A 22,002-nucleotide genomic window follows, 5' to 3' on the forward strand; every position below is an offset into this window, starting at 1 on the left:
GCCCATTGGTCTGCATCATCATCAGTGCAGAAATGCAGAAAATAAAAAGCTGTCGCAGCAGAGTATATAAACGGTCTAATAATTCTACACGCGTCATTACATTTCTAATCATTAGTACAGGAAGGAAACAAACTACTTGACTACAGATCAGACTCTCAGTGATACAAGGCTGGCGCCTTATTCTCTATCTCTAGTTCTCTGTCTCCCAAATAATTCTGAGGCCAGCAGACAGTTCTGAAGGCCAGCCATGAACAGTATATCAACGTTACAGTCTTAGTGATCAGTACTAATACTTAAATATCTTACATTTTTCTCTCATTAAACATTAGCATTTGCATTTCATGTCTATTGTGCATAATGTTAATTCATGGGTGACGTCAAAGGAAGTTCCTAACTTGAGAAGTTCAAAATAGGTTCTATTAACACCAATGTGACATTTTATTTTGGTGAACTATCCATTTATCTAATAGGTAGTTGACAAATGCAGTAGCACAGAACACTGTGAAGGGAATGACTATATATTACGGCTCTATGCATGATATAGTCCACTAATAAGAACTGCTGATGAATGCTTAACTAGAAACATCTACTGTAGCCCTGTCTTTCACAGCACTCTTTCATCTTTTCTTCTTCGTAGACAATGCCATTGTTGACTCAGAGCAACTAAGCCCTACACTGTGTGGTACTACCTGTGCTATAAGATAAACTTAAGAGGTAAAGCTAATAATGAGAATTCATTAATTGTGCTTGTAAAGTAGGCTACTCATTAACATTTGACTGACAGACAGTTTGCCAAATAAAATGTTTACGTTTTTACAATGAGTGAATTGATTTATACGGATCAGCATTTGTATGTAGAGGAGATTACTCCAGTCATGTAATATCTTTCATATTGATAGTTTTAGATTTTGGAATAGCATTTTTTATTGAACTTAATGTAGGCCTGAAGCTGTGTAACTACAATAATACAAAAACAATCACATGTTCAAATGTTCTGTGTCTTTCATTTTTCCATTTTCATGAATCAATTTCATAATTACATAAATGCAGTGTCTTCATGTCCTTGCTTATCAAACCACACAATAGAATTAGCCTACACGTGTAGAATTTGTTTTAATGTATTTTTAAGTGGATCACATTAGAAATATTAAAAATAAAATAATAAAAACGCTTTTTTCTGTGTCAATGATTTTAATGTGCATGAATCTTGATGTCTGGTTGTATTGTTTTAAAACTGCCAAAGATATTGAATAACTATCATATTAATTTTATAACAATAACGCCTATATTTCACTCTTTATATCACAATTTTCACTCTTTATTTTAGGTGAAGGTTAGACCCTTGGTGAACTACATATTAACTTATGGTAATGTTTTGGTTGGCCAACTATGTTGCCCTCTGCTGGTATAAGCGAGGCTAAAACGCCAGTGCCATGGGTAACAATGGGTACATTGTTTGCTTGAGACATAGAGAAGGATAGAAGCCAATGAAAGATAGAAGGCCCCACAGACTCCATAATGGGAACTAGAAAGTGGGGGTGCTTTGTCCAATTATCTCTATAAGAATAACATTTAACATTTTTATTAATTTACTAGCGCTCTAAAGCGACTTACAGTTAGTGTATTCCTATTAAGAACCCAGAAATAGCGAGCAAACCTGACCCAAATTAAGTCTATCAGCAAAAAAAGCGCAATCTGACGTAAGATTAGAGGTCTCTATCATTTGCTATGCTTCTTTAATACCTCAATGGAGAGCTGCCCCCCGTGGTTAAAGTAAATATTGCATGCTACAGTGGCCACCAAGGTTACATATTAAACCGGTTTGAGAACTCCCTCACTCAGGCAGAGAAAGGAATAAGCTAAGTCCTGTCAAAGGCATGCTCACCTGTTGCATCTTACAATGGGGGATTTTACGGACTGTAATAGTATAGACAGCCAAGTTTTATCGGTCGTTCCCAGTAGAGAGGAGGACATCAAAGTTGTATTTCACAAAGTTAGCGGTGACGACGACAACGAGGAACACACTACTGGGAGGATTTATTTACAAAGTAATTGTCATGAGGAGCGGGGTAATAGTGAGGCAAGGACTAGAGCACTGGATAACAGTGCGAAGGAAATATTCTGCCCTCTCATGTGTAGTACATTTGGCGGTGGCGGGGATCCCATCTCAACGGACACAGGAGGCACAGTTGCCAAAGGTAGCCGTAAAGCTAAAAAAAACTATTATATAACGCAACTAACGTTACTTGCCACACTTGACTTTATTAAAATAGTCCCGAATAGGATTGTTCCGACTTCCATATTTTGAGATTGAACTTTAAGATTGGATGAAAAAATATAGAATTAATAAGCAATGGAATAGCCAATGACGACCTCCGTACCGGCACGTTATGTAACTGACGTAATCGCTGTTCGCTAATAAAATTGTAATAAATATTGGCGCCGGCGCCCTTACAGATGCAAGTAGATAAAAACAATCAACCTTGTCGCCGCTTTACTTCTTAGTCATCAGTTTTATGAATTATTGAAGGGTAAATCCAATTTATAATTTTCCTCAACGGGAATGAATGACGAAGCATTTTCCTACAAGGAACAATTACAGTGGATTGCATATACGTGTTCACCCACATCGGACTTTCATAATCTATTTCGTTTGAATGAGTGATAAATATATCTAATTGTGTTTTTTGTCTCCACGATTTACTTTATGGTAAAAGTGGAAGAAATTGTACATATATAACACACACACACACACGTGTATAAATATATATTTATATATAGTGGGGGGGGGGGGGGGCTACTACCCTCTGAGTCAATACCTGTTTGAAACACATTTGGCAGTAATTACATCTGAGTGTTCTTGAGGAAATCCCTAAAAGCTTTGCACACATGGATTGAGCACAATGTTTTAGGTATTTTTCCCCGAAAATAGTTTAGGCTGCGATCGTGCCCTGGGCTTTTCTGCATTCAGTGTCTTTTTCTCTGAACAAACTCCAGTTTTTGCAGCCGCCCTACACACTTAAAAATAATGAAAAACATTTTTATATGCTGTTTTGGATTTGTCCCAAATTGTAAGCTTTGCATTTTAGGCAAAAAAGGATTGTCCTCTTAACCAGTTTCATGAGGTAGTCACCTGGAATGCATTCCAATTAACAGGTGTTAAAAGTACATTTGTGGAATTTCTTTTTGTGGGTATACAGAAGACCATAGTATGACTGTACTCTAGCAGACCATATTATGCCAAGAAATATTCAAAAAGTAAAGAGAAACAACAGTCCATCATTACTTAAGACATGAAGGTCAGTCAATGAAAGTTTTTTCAAGTGCAGTTGGAAAAACTATAAAGCACTATGATTAAACTGGCGCTCATGAAGACTGCCACCAAAAAGGAAAACCCAGAGTTACCTCTGTTAAGTTCATTAGATTTACCAGCCTAGGAAATCGGCAATTAACTGCACCTCAGATTGAAGCCCAAATGAATGCTTCACAGAGTTCAAGTAAGACACATTTCAACATCAACTGGTCAGAGGAGACTACGTGAATCAGACCTTTATGGTCCAATTGCTGCCAAGAAACCCCTACTATAGGAAACCAGTAATAAGAAGACACAACACGAGAAATGGACATTAGACCGGTGGACATCTGTCCTTTGTTCTAATGAGTTCAGGTATTGCTGATCTGTAGGCAAGCCATTGGAGTGTGCAGAGGAGAGGGGTGACCTGGGAGAGCTTGGGAAGGTTCCTCATCAAGGGGGGTGTGAATACTTATGATATCCACTGTACGTGCAGTTCTAAACATCCTGGATTATGGTCCCAGTTTTACACCAGAAAGTACTTTTTTTTTTTTTTTTACTTTCATTAATTAAGAAAACTATTAGCATTTAGCCCCTGGCCAGAGGGTGTGAATTAAACAAAAGCACATTTAATAGTGCCTGTTTTCCATAAGGCTAGTGTAGTACAATTGTACTGGAGGTTTGTGTGTGCGTATGTTCTTGATATGTACTAGTCAGAAACCATACCTGTGTACCATAATTTTACTTTTAGTACAGTCCGTAAGCTGTATGCTTCTGCAGGGATTCCAAATGTGGCATTCTATATCACATGTTAATTCTATATCTCCCCATTTAAACAATTCAGACAAAGAAAGGAAAGTCTAATTTAGCTGTTTTAACCAGTTCATGTGTCCTCCTCCTGTCCTCAGAGAAGAAGCGTTGTCCGGGACTGGGCCTTTTCTATGGCCTGCTGGCAACTGTTTTCTTCTCTGTTATAGCCCTTCTGGTGAAAACAATAGATGGGGTCCATGCTGTAGAAATCAGTGCCATTCGTTGCTTCTTCCAAATGCTGTTTGTGATGCCTATGCTGATCTACTACAAGTGAGTTCTCACAAGACAATAGGAAGTTCCTCCAAATGCTGTCTGTGACAATGAAATATTTCACACATTAATTTCCTATTTTCAGGACGGGCTTCCTCGGACCAAGAGACAAGCGGGTCTATTTGGTGATGAGAGGGTTTGTTGGTTCCAACGCCATGATCCTATTGTTCTATGCAGTGCAGCAGATGCCTCTGGCTGATGCAACAGTAATCATGTTCAGCAACCCAGTGTTTACCGCCCTGCTAGCCTGGATCTTCCTCAAAGAGAAATGCACAATCTGGGACTGTGTGTTCACTGTCTTCACCCTGGCTGGTGTCATAATGATAGCCAGGCCTCCCTTCATATTTGGTGCTCGTGTAGAGGGAATCGAGGGAGACTACACTAGTCATCTGAAGGGGACCATTGCGGCATTCGGTGGAGCGGTAGGAGCAGCCTGCACTTTTGTTATACTCAGGAAAATGGGCAAAAGCGTCCACTACTTTTTGTCTGTATGGTACTACGCAGTCATTGGTTTCATTGAATGTGTCATCACTTTGTTCATACTCGGTGAATGGACCATTCCGTTCTGTGGGAGAGACAGGTGGATCCTTATGCTGATTGCAATCCTGGGCATTGCTGGCCAAACGTTCCTCACCAAAGCACTTCAGATCGAGAAGGCTGGCCCGGTTGCCTTGATGAGGACCATTGACGTGGTCCTGGCCTTCATTTTCCAGTTCATTTTCTTTAACCAGAAGCCCACCCTGTGGAGTCTGGGTGGGGCGTGTTGTGTGGTCATCAGCACCTGTGGCGTGGCTCTAAGGAAGTGGTACATCAGCACACACAAAATGAAGACCTAAGATTCATGCAATACCAAATACATTGGGTATTGTTTTGCTACAATCAATTAAAGCTTGTCGTTAATGTTCAGCTACTGTGTGTTACAGTGCATCCAAGAAAAGCAATATTACATCCAAATGTTACAGTGAAAGGTCAGTGAGGTTATCTGCAAAATGTTATATTAGTGTATTTTTGTATTCAAAATGAGCTGATATTCTTCGTTTTATTCCACTGCTGGTAAGAATTGATTTGTTGTGGAAATTAAAAAAAAGTGTGACAGGGTGAAATTATTATTCTTTTTAAATCAAAGATGTTTAAAATATTTGTTTTGCACTTTCAGTCATGTATCACCAAAATATCTGGATATCTATAATGTTCTTTCTGGATAGCAATAATGCTTACATTCAGATGACATTTATCCTGCCTAGTTCAGTTGTATAAATTGCTATATGAAAGTATACCACAGAAAACATGTTGCCTTCCTTTTGAAAATGTCATTAGTAATTTGTAACTAAGCACTTGAGTTTGCACATTTGTGTTACATGAAATGTCAGTTATGTATAGGTTTTATAGTCATAGAAACTACTGATTGTCTTGCAACTATGCTGTTTTATATTATGTAATTGAAATCAAATGCAAACGCTTATCCTTTTTTAAAGCACTTTCTCAGATATGAATTGACTTTAAAAATGTCATAAAATGAAATATCCAGAAGTGTTGAAAATGTTTATTAACATTACTGGGTAAAATTATTTTCAGGTAGGTCTACACAAAATAGTGACACTATGAACTATTTAAACAAACCATTCAATTATTCAATGTACTTCTTTGTATATTGTCCTCTTTTCTTTTTTACAATGTTTACAGAATCTGATAGTGTTTCTATAACTTCATGTGACTAACTTTATGGGACCATATTTCACAATATGTTTCTCCTCAATGTGTACACTGAGATATACAGTTTAATTTAACCTTTGAGTGTTTCATGTTTGCTTTTATTTGATTGATAACGATTTGGACATAGATTTCAACTTCATTTTTAACTTGAATCGAATGTTACTACCTATATGCCTTAGTAAACCGTTACTCATATGTAGTTATAATACTGCATTATCTATATTACTATTTCAGATATTTTATTAGAATGACAATTCTTCTGAAAGCTGTATATTTATACCCAATGAAGTATATTTTGTATTTAAATAAATAAAAAGCAAATACATATATATCTTAATTTCTTGTACTAAAGAAATGAGAGGTTTTCCCATACTGTATATCCCCATGGCTTCAATTGCCGTTGTTATTTATCAGATCTGACAGAATCATGTTTACTCCACTGTTACACACAGGACATCCAACCTGGCTAAATGTAGTCTTTTCTGAACAGTGGTAGAAACAAGACCACCCTGTAGGTTTTCAAAAAGCACTGAGTCAGAGCCTTTTAAAGCAGTACCTCTATTAAGGCGAACCATTGTCAGGTTACCCTGTGTTGGATGTTTTACACTTTGAAATGACCTTTCGGTGGTCTCCTTTTAACCCTTCATTGAACAAAAAAGCTTCTGTATTGTTGTTTTGCAGGGTATTGTACGTGGGACACATGGCGTATTATTTTGTGTATAACAGATGTATAAAATGTGTAGCCAGCAGAGGGCATGAGCCGCTTTAAAATCATCCAATGTGCTCAGAAGATGCAACAAATTGCAGTGTCATGATTGGCTTTCTCAAACCAGTTATTCAAATTAGGGTAACACATTAGCTGTTACTACCTGGATCACAACAATAATTACAACACCTATAAAATGGGAATCATTGAAAATATGTCTCACTTATGCGGCACAATTTACAGTAGATTAAAGAATCAGGATGGATTACCTATAGTTCAGATATACTGTATGGTGCAAAAAACTAACATTGTGGAATTGTCCTCAAAATGCGTCCCCACACACCTATACACAAACATACACACACGCTAACTTAAATGGGGAAACCAAATTGCCCTTAAAATTCCACTTTCACTAATCAAAACCATAACACTAAACCTTACCCTAACCTTAATTGTAACTGCAACCTAATTGTAAATGTAACCTCAACCTAACATTTACGCCTAAACTTAACGCAAGCCTAACGCCTAAACCTTTAACTTTAATTAAATTCTCAGTTGTACCTTTTGCTCAAAACATAACATTTAAGACAGAAAGGGGGGGCAGGAAAATAGTCTCCATTAGTCAACTTTTTCCTTTTTGTCCCTGTTTTATAAGTTAGAAACACACACACACACACGTTCAGTTTGTAGCGTTAAAGACATGTCTCCCCTACCGTTCGCACTGTTCCTATACAACATGGAACGTTGACATAGAATGCTTTGTCGAACTTTTTGTTTTCGTAATTAATACACCCTGGTATTGTAGTACAGTATCGTTTGCATTTAATTGAACGTTGAACAAGGTTTTGTCATTACTGAACGTAGCACAGGAGTTAAGGTGGTATTAATTACGCTAACACTGGGATTCATTCTACAACTGTAATGCAAGTTTTAACCAACATTGAAATGTACAAACTGGAGTAGACATTATCGGTAAAAATGAAACAACGTACACAGCCTATCAGAACTACAGCCAGGCAACATTTTCCACCACCATTCTTCATGTTACGTTTCTTTTAAATTGCAAGCAACGTTGTTATAATATGAGCTCGTACTCTATCCGAGTGACAAAATGACACGTTATACGGCAACAAGTCGACAGAGCAAAACAGAACAACATTCTTTTATGGGACACTGCCTGTAACTAATGGGCTCGTCAAACACCGTTGCCTCAGACATTCCAATGTAGTGACAGTGCTCAGAGCTTTGAATCTACTTATCGTAACTACCCGACGGTTATTGTCCTCACTGCAGCTAGCCGCCTACCAACACAATGCAGCCGGGTGGTTGCGTTTGGCTCAGCTCCCCATCTCACTCAGCAACTTTCACGGTTTCGTGACTCGAGAGGGACAGAACTTTTGAAGTCCTTCGAGAATATCTGACGGGACGTTGATTTGCCACTACATTTGGCCAAATATTTGGTAAGTTGTATTTTTTGGGGGAGATAATTTATGTCAAATCTTTGCTAAGCGTAAATGAGTAGAAATCAAATTGGAGGTCTGGATGCCAATGCACGTGCCACCTTGGCAAAACAGAGCTTTATTGAAATTCTACTGCTTGTGTGGCGAATTTCATTGCATTTTGTTTCACTTTGCCGCTATCGATTTACTCACTGTAGTTAGAGACTTGATCTGGTCTGTTCTTGTGTACGTCATCGTGATGATTGAAGCCCCTTAATTGAAATTAGATAAAAAGCTATATAAGGCTCAATCAAAAAAGTTCAACCGCCTAAATCGATAGTTTTTAAGGACTATGTGTCATTGCGAAGGCTATGAAATAACTTAGTCCTCGAATTTATGAAAAGATGAAAGTGATGGGTATAGTCGAGAGGATAGCGTCGTATCTACCTCAAAGGTACTGTCTTGAGGGAAGGTGTGTATTGTTTAGGCAGTATAGGACTATTCCAAACTTTAAACAATTTTTATGTGGTTATAGTCTGGTCACTGTCTACTCTGACGAGCTTGCCAAATATTTTTTTAACCTGTATTTAAACAGTTATATCTTTTTACATTAATGTTCTTATGTTTACAGTAAAAAAATGTTACTCTTCATAATAGAATAAAACATTCTGATGAATGATTAAGTTCCATGCATAATAATAAAAATAGCAGCACTCAGAGAATGTAGCTGAAAAGCTATTTCTTGACAGTGCTGCTTGCCCAATCCCAAATCGACCGGTCAACCCTTCACCCTATGCACTGCCAGATCTAAGAGGGTTTGAAAAGGGTAAGCAATATGGTCATATCGCAGTCTTTCCTATGGATAGGCTAGCTGGAAGATCTAACAAAACAGTCAAACCACTAAAATTGTCTCAGTTCAAAAGTGCATAAGGTGTTGGTTGACTCTATTGCTGCGATGCATTGGCTGCCCTTTGTACAAATAGCTGAAGTCATTGTATGGTTGGAGAGCAATACATTAGAAGACAAGTCCACTGCATTTACTGTTAGTCAATGATTTCTGTCTCCAAATCCGGGGGTCGACCCTCTTGAACCAGCACTCACTCTGTTATGTCGCACAGGGTTTCTCATTTTACTCTAATCCATGCTGCCATGTTTTCTAATCAATTCCAGATGTTCCCAGCCCAGGTCTTGCTCATAAAACGTATTCTGTTTGGTTCAGTTTTTAGGATTTCAAGTTTCAAGTTTTGGACCTTAAACAATAATGATGAATAGTTTTTGTCATTGCAGAAAACCATCAACCAACATACAAAATAATGTTTTGTAATGCATTTTCTACTTTCATCACAATTTCTTTGGGAGTTGTGTTCCACTTTAATTTTTGAAGTTCCGTTAACTAAATCTTCTAGGATGAAAGAATTCCACGGCATTGTTGTCACATGACATGTCTTTTGGGACTCCTAAGAGGGGGGAATCATTCCACCTTGGCTCAGGCAGCTGCGCTCTAATTCTCACCCTGTGTGAGTTTTGGTTAATCACTTTCCCAGTGAGTCATCACTTGAATGTGTTCAGAAATAATCCCCAATTATTAAGCCCAACGATTGTGTTCGGTTTTAGGATTCCTAAAAAATAAGCAAAGCAGTACCACATTCATTGACATTTTTAGTAATGTTAGTAATGGTATTGCAGCCTGGGAATATAAATGTATTCTGATTATTTCCAGTGATACACAACAACCTGAAATAGATTTAGATTATTTGTTAGAAATAATTAGATTTTTACGGTCATAATATTTTAAATGGCTACCACACTTCATCCTACAGCTAGTAGATACTATAAGGCTAAATGTGTCTGTTTCCGGTGTCCTGTACAGTGCATCCACATTCGGTCAATCATTTTTTGTCCCAAGTTGAGAAAGTATGTAAATTGATATATTGACAAAAATGTCTATATACATATTTCAGATACAGAGCTATATTTATGCAGTAAAACTATTTATGCAGATATACTATTATGTAAAATTTGCTCGGAGAGTATTATTTTTAAACAATTTATTAGATAAGAAAATATGGACGTACTGTACAGTAGCACTGAGCTGTTCTGAACTGAATCTTAGACAGTTTCTCCACACAGTATCCTTATAAATGCATTGTGTTCTTTGTCTGCGCTGTGTTTTCCCTCCTCAATTCAAACCTCAGCTTTTCAAAGGGTTTCAAGACAGGAGATGGTGATGACACTTTGTTCATTTGGTGGCCAGTTAACCGCTCTTTGTGGATTTGGATGTGTGCTTGGGGTCTCTTGCTGAATGATCCATTTTCAGAGGCCACCTTGTTTTTGCCTAACAGTGCCTGGTACTAGGTACATTTCATGATGCCGTTGACCTTAAAAATGTGCCTTCATAGGACCTATGAAAGTCAAATAGTCACATAACTAATGAAACCATAACGAATGTAACCAGTTCTTCAAGTCATGCATTCTCTTTTCTACCACTGAAAAGTGTGGCCAAAGAGCAAGGCTGTATTCTATTAGTCTAGTAAGTCTGTTATCATTGGATCATAACTTGTGTTCAGCCATGATGGTCTATCTTTAAATGCTGTGTCAAGTCCCTTGACTTTGCCATCATCTTAAAAGCGGGCAATTACTTTATTGTTATCTGTAAATTGTTTGTAATGGAATGGGCATTGTTTGCATCACTGGACAAATTAGTATGCAATCTAATTGTTTGATGTGACCGACCACTTCGGAATCAAAACCAAACATGGAAATCCATGGTTTATAGTCCAAATTGGTCTGTTTTTAACACCCTTTAGTCTAATACAGGAGCCTCACAATTAAGAAGTGCTGCTTGGGATGGGAAGTAGAATGCAGAGTGTATGCCCATGACATCTGGAGTGTGTATGCCCATGACATCTGGAGTGTGTTTGCCCATGACATCTGGAGTGTGTATGCCCATGACATCTGGAGTGTGTATGCCCATGACATCTGGAGTGTGTATGCCCATGACATCTGGAGTGTGTATGCATTATGACATTTTGATTATTGTTTGATCATTTCTTGGTGATGGAAATTATACCTTTTTTTTTAATCATAACCCTGCACCTATTAACAGGTGTGCCAAGTTAATTTGTGGAATTTCTTTCCTTCTTGATGTTTTTGAGTCTGTCAGTTGTGTTGTGATAAGGTAGGGACAACCAATGTGTTGTTCCAAGTTGTCGAAAATTAGAATATCTCCTTACTTCCCCCATCACATCTCCTTCCAAAAATCTATTGAATGGGAAGGCCAGTGGTGCCTCCCGTAACTCTCACTCTGCAACTCAACCTGAGTGTGCACAAATCCACACTTTGCTTGTACTGTAGCATGGTAAGTTGTCATTATTTAATGCTGATGCCTAACATGGCAGTTATTGTATTTGGTGTCTTGATCAAGAGTACAATGGTAGGAGATGGTAGAACTATGTGATCAGAGAACAGCAAACATGTATTTAGAGTTGCATTGACTTCAAATAGACATTTCCAGTTATTGTGGTCATTTGGGGGCTTTCTTAAGGGCTGTGACACCCCGGGCTAATGGCCTGCCTAGGAAAAAGACACCTTAACTTATTTAATTCCAAGTCAAGCACTGTCTGTTGCTCATAGTAAAACAAAGTGTGTATTTAACATAACTCACTACATTTAAAATGGAAAAGTGTTTATTTAGGGGCAGATTTGAGTAGATTCTAAAATTGTCATTAACTAAAGAAGATTAGGCGATTATTTGAAATTAATCATTTAAATTGTTTGACTGCATTTGATTAAAGTGCAAGATGATGCTTGATGCTCCTTTGCAATAAATATTTAGTGTCTTTTTGGCACATGAATCAAGACCAGTGTGAATGCATTTGCTACTTATTTTTGGTTTACAATAAAATGAATGGACTGCTCCTTATAAGCTAAAGGTTTAGTGGAAACATATTACTGGTGGGTAAATGTGAATTTTTTAATTAAAAAATTGCATCAAAACCTGTCTATAGTTGGTTGTAATCCCAGCTACAGATAAATCCTGGCATTAGTGTAAGACATGACTTATCGCAATCTCTGCGTCAATGTAAGGAGTGTCATCTTTCTGGCAGGATGTTCAGAGTTTCTGGTTTGGTGACTTGGGAGGTGCGTTGCCTAAGGTTCAATTTCACAACACCGATACTGACAGTGTCCGACCAACAAAGACATCATCACAGGCTTAGACTAAGGCCATGTCTATATACTTTATATTTATATTTTTCTACATTTACCAAATTCTATTATCTACATTGGCTTACATTGTATGTTCATCTTAAAACACCTTGTTGGGACAACCACACAAACTAGCAATAGTAAACACATTTTAGTCTATAAATAAAATCAGCAAAGCTAATACTAAAAAGTAAAACATTATCTCACAAACTTCCCCAAAAAGGTATACTTTTAGATATTTGGGGATATTGGTCAGGGACTCTGCTGTCTTTAACATCTACCATAAAAAAGTAAAGACTGTTGCTAACTAATCAACATTTATGTTTTGGTATGGAGAAATTATTTGGCTTGTGTTAGTACAAGATGTTGATATTTCCTACTCTATTATCATTCTCTTACAAAACCACATGGAAATATTAAAGATGAAATAATCCCATGAGGAGGTTAAATGATTAAATGTAACAACTAAAGGTAGACATAGTAATTAGTTAGTGTTTTCTACTGATAAAAAATGTTTTTAATGTAGTGAACAAAAATATAAATTCAGCATGAAACAAATTAGGAGACTTTCCAGTGGCCATTGAAGGTGAGGATGTTAATCCTTTTTTATTTTACCTTTATATTACAGAGCAAGTCAATTGAGAATACATTTATATTTACAATAGAAGGGCCTGGCAGAAGGCAAAGTACGGAATGGGAATAGGATTTAATAGGAAACAGACAACAGCACATGGCAACAGCACAGGAATAGCAAAGAGACACCACTAAACTATGAAAGAAAAACGCAGAAAACAGAGCACGACAAAACATGATAAAACATCGACCTGGCAGCACTACATTTTAAAACAATACAGTGGGACAAAAACATGTTTGCAAAAGACAACAACAGGACAATGTGGCAGAACTTCAATGAACAGGCACATCACATGAAGCAGTTACAGGTATCAGTTAGTGACTGATTCTTTACAAGTGCCATTGGTGACCGAAGAAGATTTTTGTAGTTCATTCCGATTGCTTGGTGCAACAACCTGAAAGGAGCACTGTCAAACTGATGTCATCGCAAGACCATGGTGAATTCAGATGTGCTTTCCTGAGACAATTTCTGACAGTTTGTACAGAAATTTCTTGGTTTTGCAAACCCACCATTTCATCAGCTGTCCAGGTGTCTGGTCTCAGACAATCTTGCAGTTGAATAAATGGGATTTGCAAATCCATGGCTGGTGCGGTTAAACCCAGTCTGCGGTTGTGAGGCTCTTTGTACTGCCAAATTATCTAAAATGACGTATGGTAACAATAATTTATTTGGCAAGACCTATATGGGACTTTCCTGCATTCAGCAGGCCAGTGGTACGCACCCTCAAAAACTTGTTTAATCTGTTTCTTAATACTCTTAGCAAAGGAGAAATGCTACCAGAAATGTAAACAGATTTGCCCCCAAAATGTGAGAGAAATAAAATATTTGTGCATATGGACATTTTTGGGAATATTTTTTCAGCGCATGATGTTGCGTTTATATTTCAGGGCTTTTTCTGGATCAACAAGCGCCTTAGGTGGTGGGCTTTGCCAAGTGTGTTTCAGGGGGTGTGGCCAGGGGAGTGGCAATAGGAAACATTGGCCCATCATCCCACAGAATTTACACATATTAGAGGCTCCTCCTTATCTAGACAATTTCTTTAAATTCTACATATTTCTTAAAGGTACCAATACAAAAGTCTGTAAATTTAAAGCAAATTTTCTGCAATTCTAAACCTTTTACATGGAGATGTTGAATGCTAACATCGCACTGCAAACATTCCTCACATGCTCAGCATTTTAGAAGTAGCTTTTCTATGTAATTGTTGTTCTTACAAAAGGCCATCTGAATCACATGTCACTCTTTTTTGGATATTATGCGGATGTCCATGTCATATGTTATCATTTAGGTGATTTTTAGGTGACACTCTCCAGAGCATCTTGTTGATAAATAGATGGATGAGTTGATTTCAAGCATTGGCCAATTCAAGTATATTGAAATATATGCTAATCAAAATGGCTATAACGTCATAAGTGTAAAATATGAAAATATGCAGCGGGTATACCAGGTGATATTCAAAACTATTTTGACTAGCAATTATTCAAGCTGTTATTGCAAGAAGAACACAAAATTGTGTCTGAGAGCGAGTTAGAGTGCAGCAGCTGACAGAACCACTTGGCAAAGGTGCACCCATTTCCCACTGCATATCAAAGCAGTAGTTTGTTTTGCTAGATTGTTATCGATTCATTTGAAATTATGCAAAGCTTGGTAGTCGCATATTAAATGCGCTATTCGTCCAGTTGATTGTTGAGCTCTTGTCTATATGTTAGCTCTGGACCTAATTAGCAACTGTAGCTAGGGCTAGCCTACTAGGCAACTGGTCACAGAATTTACAAAAAATGCGGAGGCCATTTCAGTAAATTCATAACTAAAGAAATGCTATGCTTATTTCACTACCAATTGCAAGGTAGTAGTTAATTGTTCGTAATGAGTTGGCTATTTTAGTCAAACAAGAGTTACCTTAAACAAGTGATGCCTTAAACAACAGGAATGCACATCACCCTTAGCTAATACCATTAGATCGTTCTGCCTAATTGATTATGTGTGTTCCAGTTCAGCTGGGGAGATTATTATATTCTATGAAATGTTTGGGTAATTTCTTACGGCGTAATGCTTTTCTTTGTAAAGCCCTGCTTTAATGTAGTTTGTCATTTTTTTAATTAGGTGGCCCGAAAGACATTTAAGCGGCCTGCCTTAGAGTTTCTATGGCAGAAAAAAAAGTAGGCCTATTTTGGTTCAGTGTAAATACATTTTATGAACATTTGTGCGGATTTTAATCATTAAGTTAAAAATGTTTATTTGTTTGCCCTACATTTAAAACTGAAACATCTGTCATTCTGTCAGCATGGAATAGCCCTTCAATTTTACTTTGTGTGAAGAAACGTCATAGACAGTCAAATAATATCTTTCTGTTGTAAATGCATTGTGACACATTCTTTTGGATGAAATGAGGCATAATGCACATTGTTTTGGTTGATTAATTCAGAAGGCTGCAGCACAGATTCACTCTGCCGATAGACCTGTGACATGCTGAAATTTGTCAAACACTAACGCACTGGAATTGACATGTTTTCCTATGTAACCTTTTTAGACAGTTTAAAATGGTTATAGCTAAAAATTTAAAACGTGTGTCAAACAGCTTTATACAAGTTCAGATGTATCTTTGTTTTTTGTATTTTATTTTGAATGGCAACTGTCAAAGACTGGTTACAGTCCAAACTTGTACCATGTTAGCCTGTGACAATTGAAACAATTGTGTAGCTTTTGCTGGACCGCCGACCAAGAAGAGAGAATGTCTCTTACTGACTGACTACCCCTTTTTAAATAGCGTAGTGGTTAGCGATGCGGACTATCAACCAACAGGTTCCTCGTTCAACCCTCGGCACAGTCAAAACAAATGATGCATTAGGATTTGTTCAGGATAGACAAAAACGTTGCTGGCTAGAACCTCCAATTGCTGCGTTGTAGTAAGCCTAAACTAAAACTGTTTATGGTCTAGTGAAATATTCAAATGGGATGGTGGGATGTTAATTAGTGACAAAATGCGTGATCTTGTGTCGAGATGGTATATCGACACTCGATTGCTTATAGCTCCGTTGCGTAGTGGTTAATGACAGCCTCTCATGTGGGAGGCCCGGATTCGAGTTGAGCATTGGCAAATGTCACAGAAAGAAATGTCAATACACAAATACCCTAAAATAATTAACATTTCTAAAAGAGCAAAGACTCTAGTATCACTGGTGAATATGCAGAAAGTGTTTTTTTTTTTATATTAGAAAATAGATAATTCAAGCCATTTATTTTGAATTATTATTCTAAACAGAAACAATTACTTGCTTTTTTCACAGTGGTTTTCAATTTATATTTAGTGACTTGGTGGGATGGGCTTCCTCAATGTATGACAACAGAAGCCCTTTATTATATATATATATTTTTTTTTTTACAAAGCATTCCTGCAGAAACCTCCAGCATATCTCACATCACTTAAGTTAAAACAAAGATAAAACAATGAATTATGGCCTGAGAACTCAGAATGAGTTAGTACTTGATACAACAAGGGTAGCTTCTGAAGTTGACCTGCCCTCACTTTTCTTGCAGCAGACTGATACACCTTGTGCCTTTGAGTACATTTAGAGCCCTGCTGGAGGTTTTGCTTGAATAATGGCCAGTGATGTATGTCTTTTGACTGCTATATAAGTATGCACGTTTCATCTTATAAGAATATGATGTCTTTCTTGTACAGGCTATTTACTGTAAATTATATTTAGAAATTATGAATCACAATAGTTCTTAACAATTAGCTTTACAAAAAGATTTTGTGCTTTATGTAACAGCTTAATAATTGCACATTTGTATTTGTCATGTGAACTCCATGTGTCTTTCTTCTTCGTAACTTTATCTGGGAGAACACTTTTTATAGAGGCAAAGGCCATATAAACAAGTTCTACAGCTGCTTTGATTGGCTGATGTCTTGTTCTGACTGCCCAATCACTCAGTCGTCCATTCAGATGTCATAATGAGTTGGTTTCTTACAGCAGAGCACTCAGTCCTTAATACCACATGACAGAGAAAGGTTTTGCTCTTGAGACACTGGATATAAAATAGTTCACTCATTCTTCTGAACAGAAACCTAGTCTTTTCCAAGACCTGATAGGCTGTCAGGTAAGGACTGACATAAACTAATTATGTAGGAAGTGTGTAAATGTTTGTCTCTGTTGTCTCTGGACTGTCTTTGCTTACACTGCCAGAAGCTTTGATTTGCCATACAATAGTTTTTGTTTTCGTCGTCGTTATTGCTGACCTCAAACTCCACAGAGATATCAGAATTTCACACATTAGTTTGTGACAACAAAGATTACACCGAAAAGTCTGATTGCGAAGGACACTCTTTTTCTGTCATCTCTGGAACATCAAAGGTTTTCATTAAAGACCACAGAAAGCCAGGCAGCCAACTGCATCAAAAATGCTGCAAACTAACAAGCTAATATATTAGCAGATTGCCTTTCTAGTGGCTAAAGCAATATATGCAATATGACATTGAGCCTGGAAAAGAAGCAGCTTGCTCTTCAGACACCTTGTTTTACTGTGTATCTGCTGTGTGGGTGTGGGAAGTTGGCAGTCGTCTAGGACTTTGCCTACTAAATAAATTGCCCCAGGATCAATGAACACAATTATCCAACATAATCTTAACAGGACAGGTCCTCCCACACGGAGGCCTCACATTCCGACTACCCACGCCCTATTCAGTGGGATTTACTGCTTGGTGAGATTTCAAAAGCTGTGTGGTTTTCTGAGAGGTGACCATTTATTTTCTGGACATTGTCCAGGTAGAACAAAGATGAAAGATTGGAGTGTCTCTGACAAAAAAGGCCTTCATTCAGGGAAGGCTGCATCTCTCCCCTAGTAATCCAGACCACTGGTGTTAATGTGAAACACCAATGAAGTTTGAAACCCAAATAGTAGCTGCAGAGACACAACAGGACTAGGATGTGATAGCTGACATTCCATTGCATGATGACAGTCTCAACAAAGTTTCTGCACAATATGAACATTATGAGCTGCACTTGATCCTAATGGCCTGATACATTTGAATAGTTTGGCCTAGTTTGCATTGTTTTCCCAGATAAAACAGCCTATATCTTATATCCACCTCAGTTATTTTTTGGGGAAGAGGAAGTGAGAGCAAAGTCAAAGGAATGTTGCTTATGGTATGTTAATGTCCGTCGTGTTGCTAATACTAATGTGTGTGTCCCTTGTGTGTTCTCTTGCTTTCTCAGGTCCATAAAACATCAATGTCATCTAGACTGGGGAGCAGCAAGCCAAGGTGTCAGTGACTGCCTTGCTGTCACACACACACACACACACACACACACACACACACACACACACACTCTGAATAAGAATATGTAAGCTCTTATCAGGATATTGTTCAGTTTCCAAGGCTGACCTTTTTCACCAGGTTGGTTTGTACAGCTGGAAAAGCTTCTGTTTCCATAACAGTCTGGGGGAGCATGACTGGCTGTGTGTCTTCCTGAGCCCGGCCATCCCGTCCTCCACCTCTACATGCTCTGCCACCTGAAGCTGTCTGCCGGAAAGGGACAAATGGACATTGGGGATATTCTGAGCGCCACTATGGCGTCTGAGGACATAGGATCCGCTGTGGGTCATGGGACAGCGTTGTCGTCCACTCTGTCAGCCGAGACCATAAACAATGGGGACTACAGCATGCCTGCGAGCCTTGCACGTCCAGTTTCTCACCAGCCAGAGGTTAGCAATCAGGGCTGCCGTTCAAACCAACGTCTGTATCAGAATTTAGGCTATGACAGTGGGGAGGGGACGTTTCTCGATGCCGGATACAAATGCTGGGATTACACTCTCGCTAAAAGAGCTAGTGCCACAGCTAAGCTTGTTGACACATCTCGCGGGGAGTGGGCGACAGCGGGGTTGGATTTGGAGTTTTGTCCAGCGAGCAGTGTGTCAGCCTGCCGGGAGGCGGACTCTGTCTGTGGAAGTGATGGGATCAGGGCTGAGATGGCGGAGGGGTTTTCTCCCGTGACTCCCCGGTCTGGCGCTCTGCCAAAGGTGAGCCACTCAGAGGGATCACCCTGCCAGCTGGAGTTCACCACAGCTGGCACGAAAGGCCTCTGCCCAGACCCGAAGCTCTCCCAGTGCGGCCATAGGAGGAGCAGCCTGCCAGTGGCATCTTTGTGCCAACTCTCTTGCTCTTCCACGAGGCAGGCAGGAACGCAGGGGACACCAGTAAGGACTGTCGGCGCCTGCAGGCACTACCTCAGAGATGGCTACTCCAGCCTAGAGAGGCTCAACAGGAGACCCAAAACCAAGGTCTCCGTGGAGAGCTTATTTAGCAGGGCCACGCCAGAGGGCACGCTCTGCTCCAAGCAGTCCACCATCCCTCAGAAGAGCGACAGCGACTCTGGCCCGTCGGACAGTGAATTCATACGTGACAGGAAAGAGCGCTCCACCGTGTTGGTAAGGAGGTACTACAAAGGTGATCGCACGGTCAAGAAGTCCGTATGCACTGGCACCAAGGCCATCGTGAGGTCCATGCTCTCGGGACACATAGCAGAGAGGGCTTGGGAGGCTGTTCTGCACAGGTGTCCCTCCGATGAGGGTACCGTCCGATCAATCAGAGGGCACAGTGCCGAGCCTCTGACCCTCAGCCTGCGAGTCTGCAGAAGGCTTCTCGGCTTCCGAAGGGTCAGACTTTCTGAGGTAAGCACATTTGTTCTTCACACCCAGGCTGTAGACTTCCTGAAAGCACCGTCTGTAATCAGAGCTCCGCGCGGCTGCAGTAGGCCTCTCATATGCAGGTGTTGGTTTAACTTCCACATGCAAAAATTCAACCCCATAAAATAGAAATGCAATCTTGTGTCATTCTTTACATTTTTATGTATATTTTTGTTGTTGTTTAACTCTCTCTGAAATGAAACTCTAATCATTGGTCCCCCCCAAAAAAGTATCTTTTTTTTTGAATAGTTTCTCATCTGTTTGATTTAAAAGTTCTGTCTGTTTCGTTCTGCAGGAAGATTAACAGTCAGAACCACAGTCACACTGTCTCTTTGTCCACAGTAATCAGCAGCATAGGAAAACTGACACCGTACGTGCAGTTAGTTCTTGTTACAGTAATACTTAAAGCCTGAGCTGCAATTGCATTTAAGTCATATCCAGAGAACCCAGGGAGAGAAAGAGGGACAGAGAGGGAGAAGGAGGCCCAGTTCAGTGTTATGGTTCATTATGGAACACTAACACGTGCCAAATGCTGTTTGAGATTTTGTGGTGCCAAGAGAATCTGTCACAGAGCGTTTAGAAGAATAGTGCTGGAGAAAATGCAGTCATCTGGCTTCATATTTGCTTGTTGAGTGAACCACTGCCCTGGACGTTTATCGTGCCCTGTGCACCGATCTGCTCCACTGTGTGCATACGCTTACCGCCGCAACAGAGCAACCTCTGTGTCAAGAGAGGCTTGGGCGACGGACCCGGTCGCCACAGTGGTTAGAAACACAGGGTTTTTCTGACTCCTTTGTGGTGCAGAAATATGGGCTGCATCCTGGCTAATACTGTGGCCAGGGAAGAGGGTCAAATTCAAGGCGCCTGTCAAAACACAATCTGTGCTAACCTTACAGTGTTACCATAGGAACCAAACTGAATGGTCACTGATTCTTATAATTGCCCTCCAACCCCCCAGAGATTTTGATTGTACAGTAATTGTGTGGAGTTTTCTGTGAGAAAGTCTATGGTGTAAAATGCGCCTCTGTTTATTTTCACGCCAAATGAGCTGAAAGGAGAAAGGGCAAATTGCGACTTTGTAACAGTGAACTCAGTAGGAGAAAGGGGAAATTAGTGAGAGAAAGTGAGAGACCAAGCCTCATTCACTTCACTGAGTAGGTTTACGAAAGCGTGGAATCTACTTTGTGGTTACTAGTTGGTAGCTCATCTTTGTAACAAGTCGGGATAATAGTTGAAACGGAATTGTGTTTATGCTGATTTTGCTTAAATGACACCTTCTCTTAAACAGCTTTATTTGTTTCTGTGATATAATCAGAGTAAACCCGATTTTTTTATTATGTAGATTGTAAAATCCTATCAGGGCCTTGTCTTGCAAAGTACCGCATTGTTTGTCTGAGGAGACAAGAAGGCCGCTGCCCTGAGCAGGCCAAAGGTTAATCACCACCAATGTGTTTACCTGTAAAACACAACGCCTAGCTCACCTGCTCTCTTAATCAAACAACTTTTAGTTGTTGCTTTTGCGGGTCCTGCTATATACTAGACTCAGAAAAGCAGTTTGTCATGTAAACCCTCAATATCTCTCTGTAAGTTTACACATACATATATCCTCATGAGGACTGGTGTTTTACATTTGACTAAAGGCAATGGCAAACAAAGCGGTTTGGTTCTCTAAGTATCCCGTTAAATACTTTTTTTAATAGCTTTGGTGTTATGCATGTTAACATGATGGAAATACAACTCTGAGTAGCCCTCCAGCAGCATGACCCACTGCCCTGTGTAATCTATTTGGATAATTCTCCCTAAGGAGACCCTGTGTCAGGAATTTCCACTAGCCACTGTGAGAGTAAACATGATCATTAGGGGTTTGCAGAAGTCTGTCTCAAAGAGCTACAGTAAGTTGAGCGTATGTTTGAAGTCGGCAAAGGGCTAAGATCTGGGAATGAACAGCGGAGTGAAACTTTCCCAGCCGCACCAAGGAAATAGAAAGCTTTATATTGTTATATGTTGTAGTTTGCAGCTTTAAGTGGCTTGTATTGAGGGGGATTACCATCAGGCTAATATAGGGGATGATGTTATTGAAATCTGAACATTGACATGATGCTGTAAGTAAACATGATTTAATCATCTTGGCTCAGTTAAACTCCCCTTAACTACAGGAACTCAGCCTGCAGTTTGATTCCCAAAAGCAACAGTCCTGTCTGTGTAGAAGACTGTCACCTAAGCCCTGTCTGGTGGTCAAGGCTTG

At 39.3% G+C, this 22,002-nt stretch overlaps 2 protein-coding genes across 10 annotated transcripts in view; both read left to right on the plus strand.

Annotated features, from left to right (window-relative positions):
• The first annotated feature begins 1,811 nt into the window (after positions 1-1,811).
• On the plus strand, positions 1,812-6,362 carry slc35g1 (solute carrier family 35 member G1). 2 transcript variants are annotated; one of them, XM_010895623.4, is made up of 3 exons: positions 1,812-2,198; positions 4,201-4,372; positions 4,458-6,362. In XM_010895623.4, exons 1-3 carry the CDS (start codon positions 1,901-1,903, stop codon positions 5,206-5,208), a joined length of 1,221 nt encoding a protein of 406 aa, XP_010893925.2. In that variant the 5' UTR covers positions 1,812-1,900; the 3' UTR covers positions 5,209-6,362. The 2 variants fall into 2 exon arrangements, with proteins under 2 accessions (XP_010893925.2, XP_019901873.2); XM_020046314.2 differs by having other exon boundaries at positions 4,270-4,372.
• A 1,289-nt stretch (positions 6,363-7,651) lies between these two features.
• plce1 (phospholipase C, epsilon 1) overlaps positions 7,652-22,002 on the plus strand; it is a 66,454-nt gene continuing 52,103 nt past the window's right edge. For 2 of the 8 annotated variants that reach the window (XM_020046571.3, XM_020046573.3), the window contains exons 1-2: positions 7,652-8,251; positions 18,287-19,742. In XM_020046571.3, the coding sequence (XP_019902130.3) occupies positions 18,573-19,742 (1,170 nt within the window). In that variant the 5' untranslated portion in view covers positions 7,652-8,251; positions 18,287-18,572. Of the gene's footprint in view, positions 8,252-17,071; positions 17,172-18,286; positions 19,743-22,002 lie in introns of those variants that run through there. The other 6 variants (XM_020046569.3, XM_034292044.1, XM_020046572.3 and 3 more) reach the window with 4 other exon arrangements.

Source organism: Esox lucius, chromosome 5, assembly GCF_011004845.1.
Source record: "Esox lucius isolate fEsoLuc1 chromosome 5, fEsoLuc1.pri, whole genome shotgun sequence".
Taxonomy (NCBI): domain Eukaryota; kingdom Metazoa; phylum Chordata; class Actinopteri; order Esociformes; family Esocidae; genus Esox; species Esox lucius.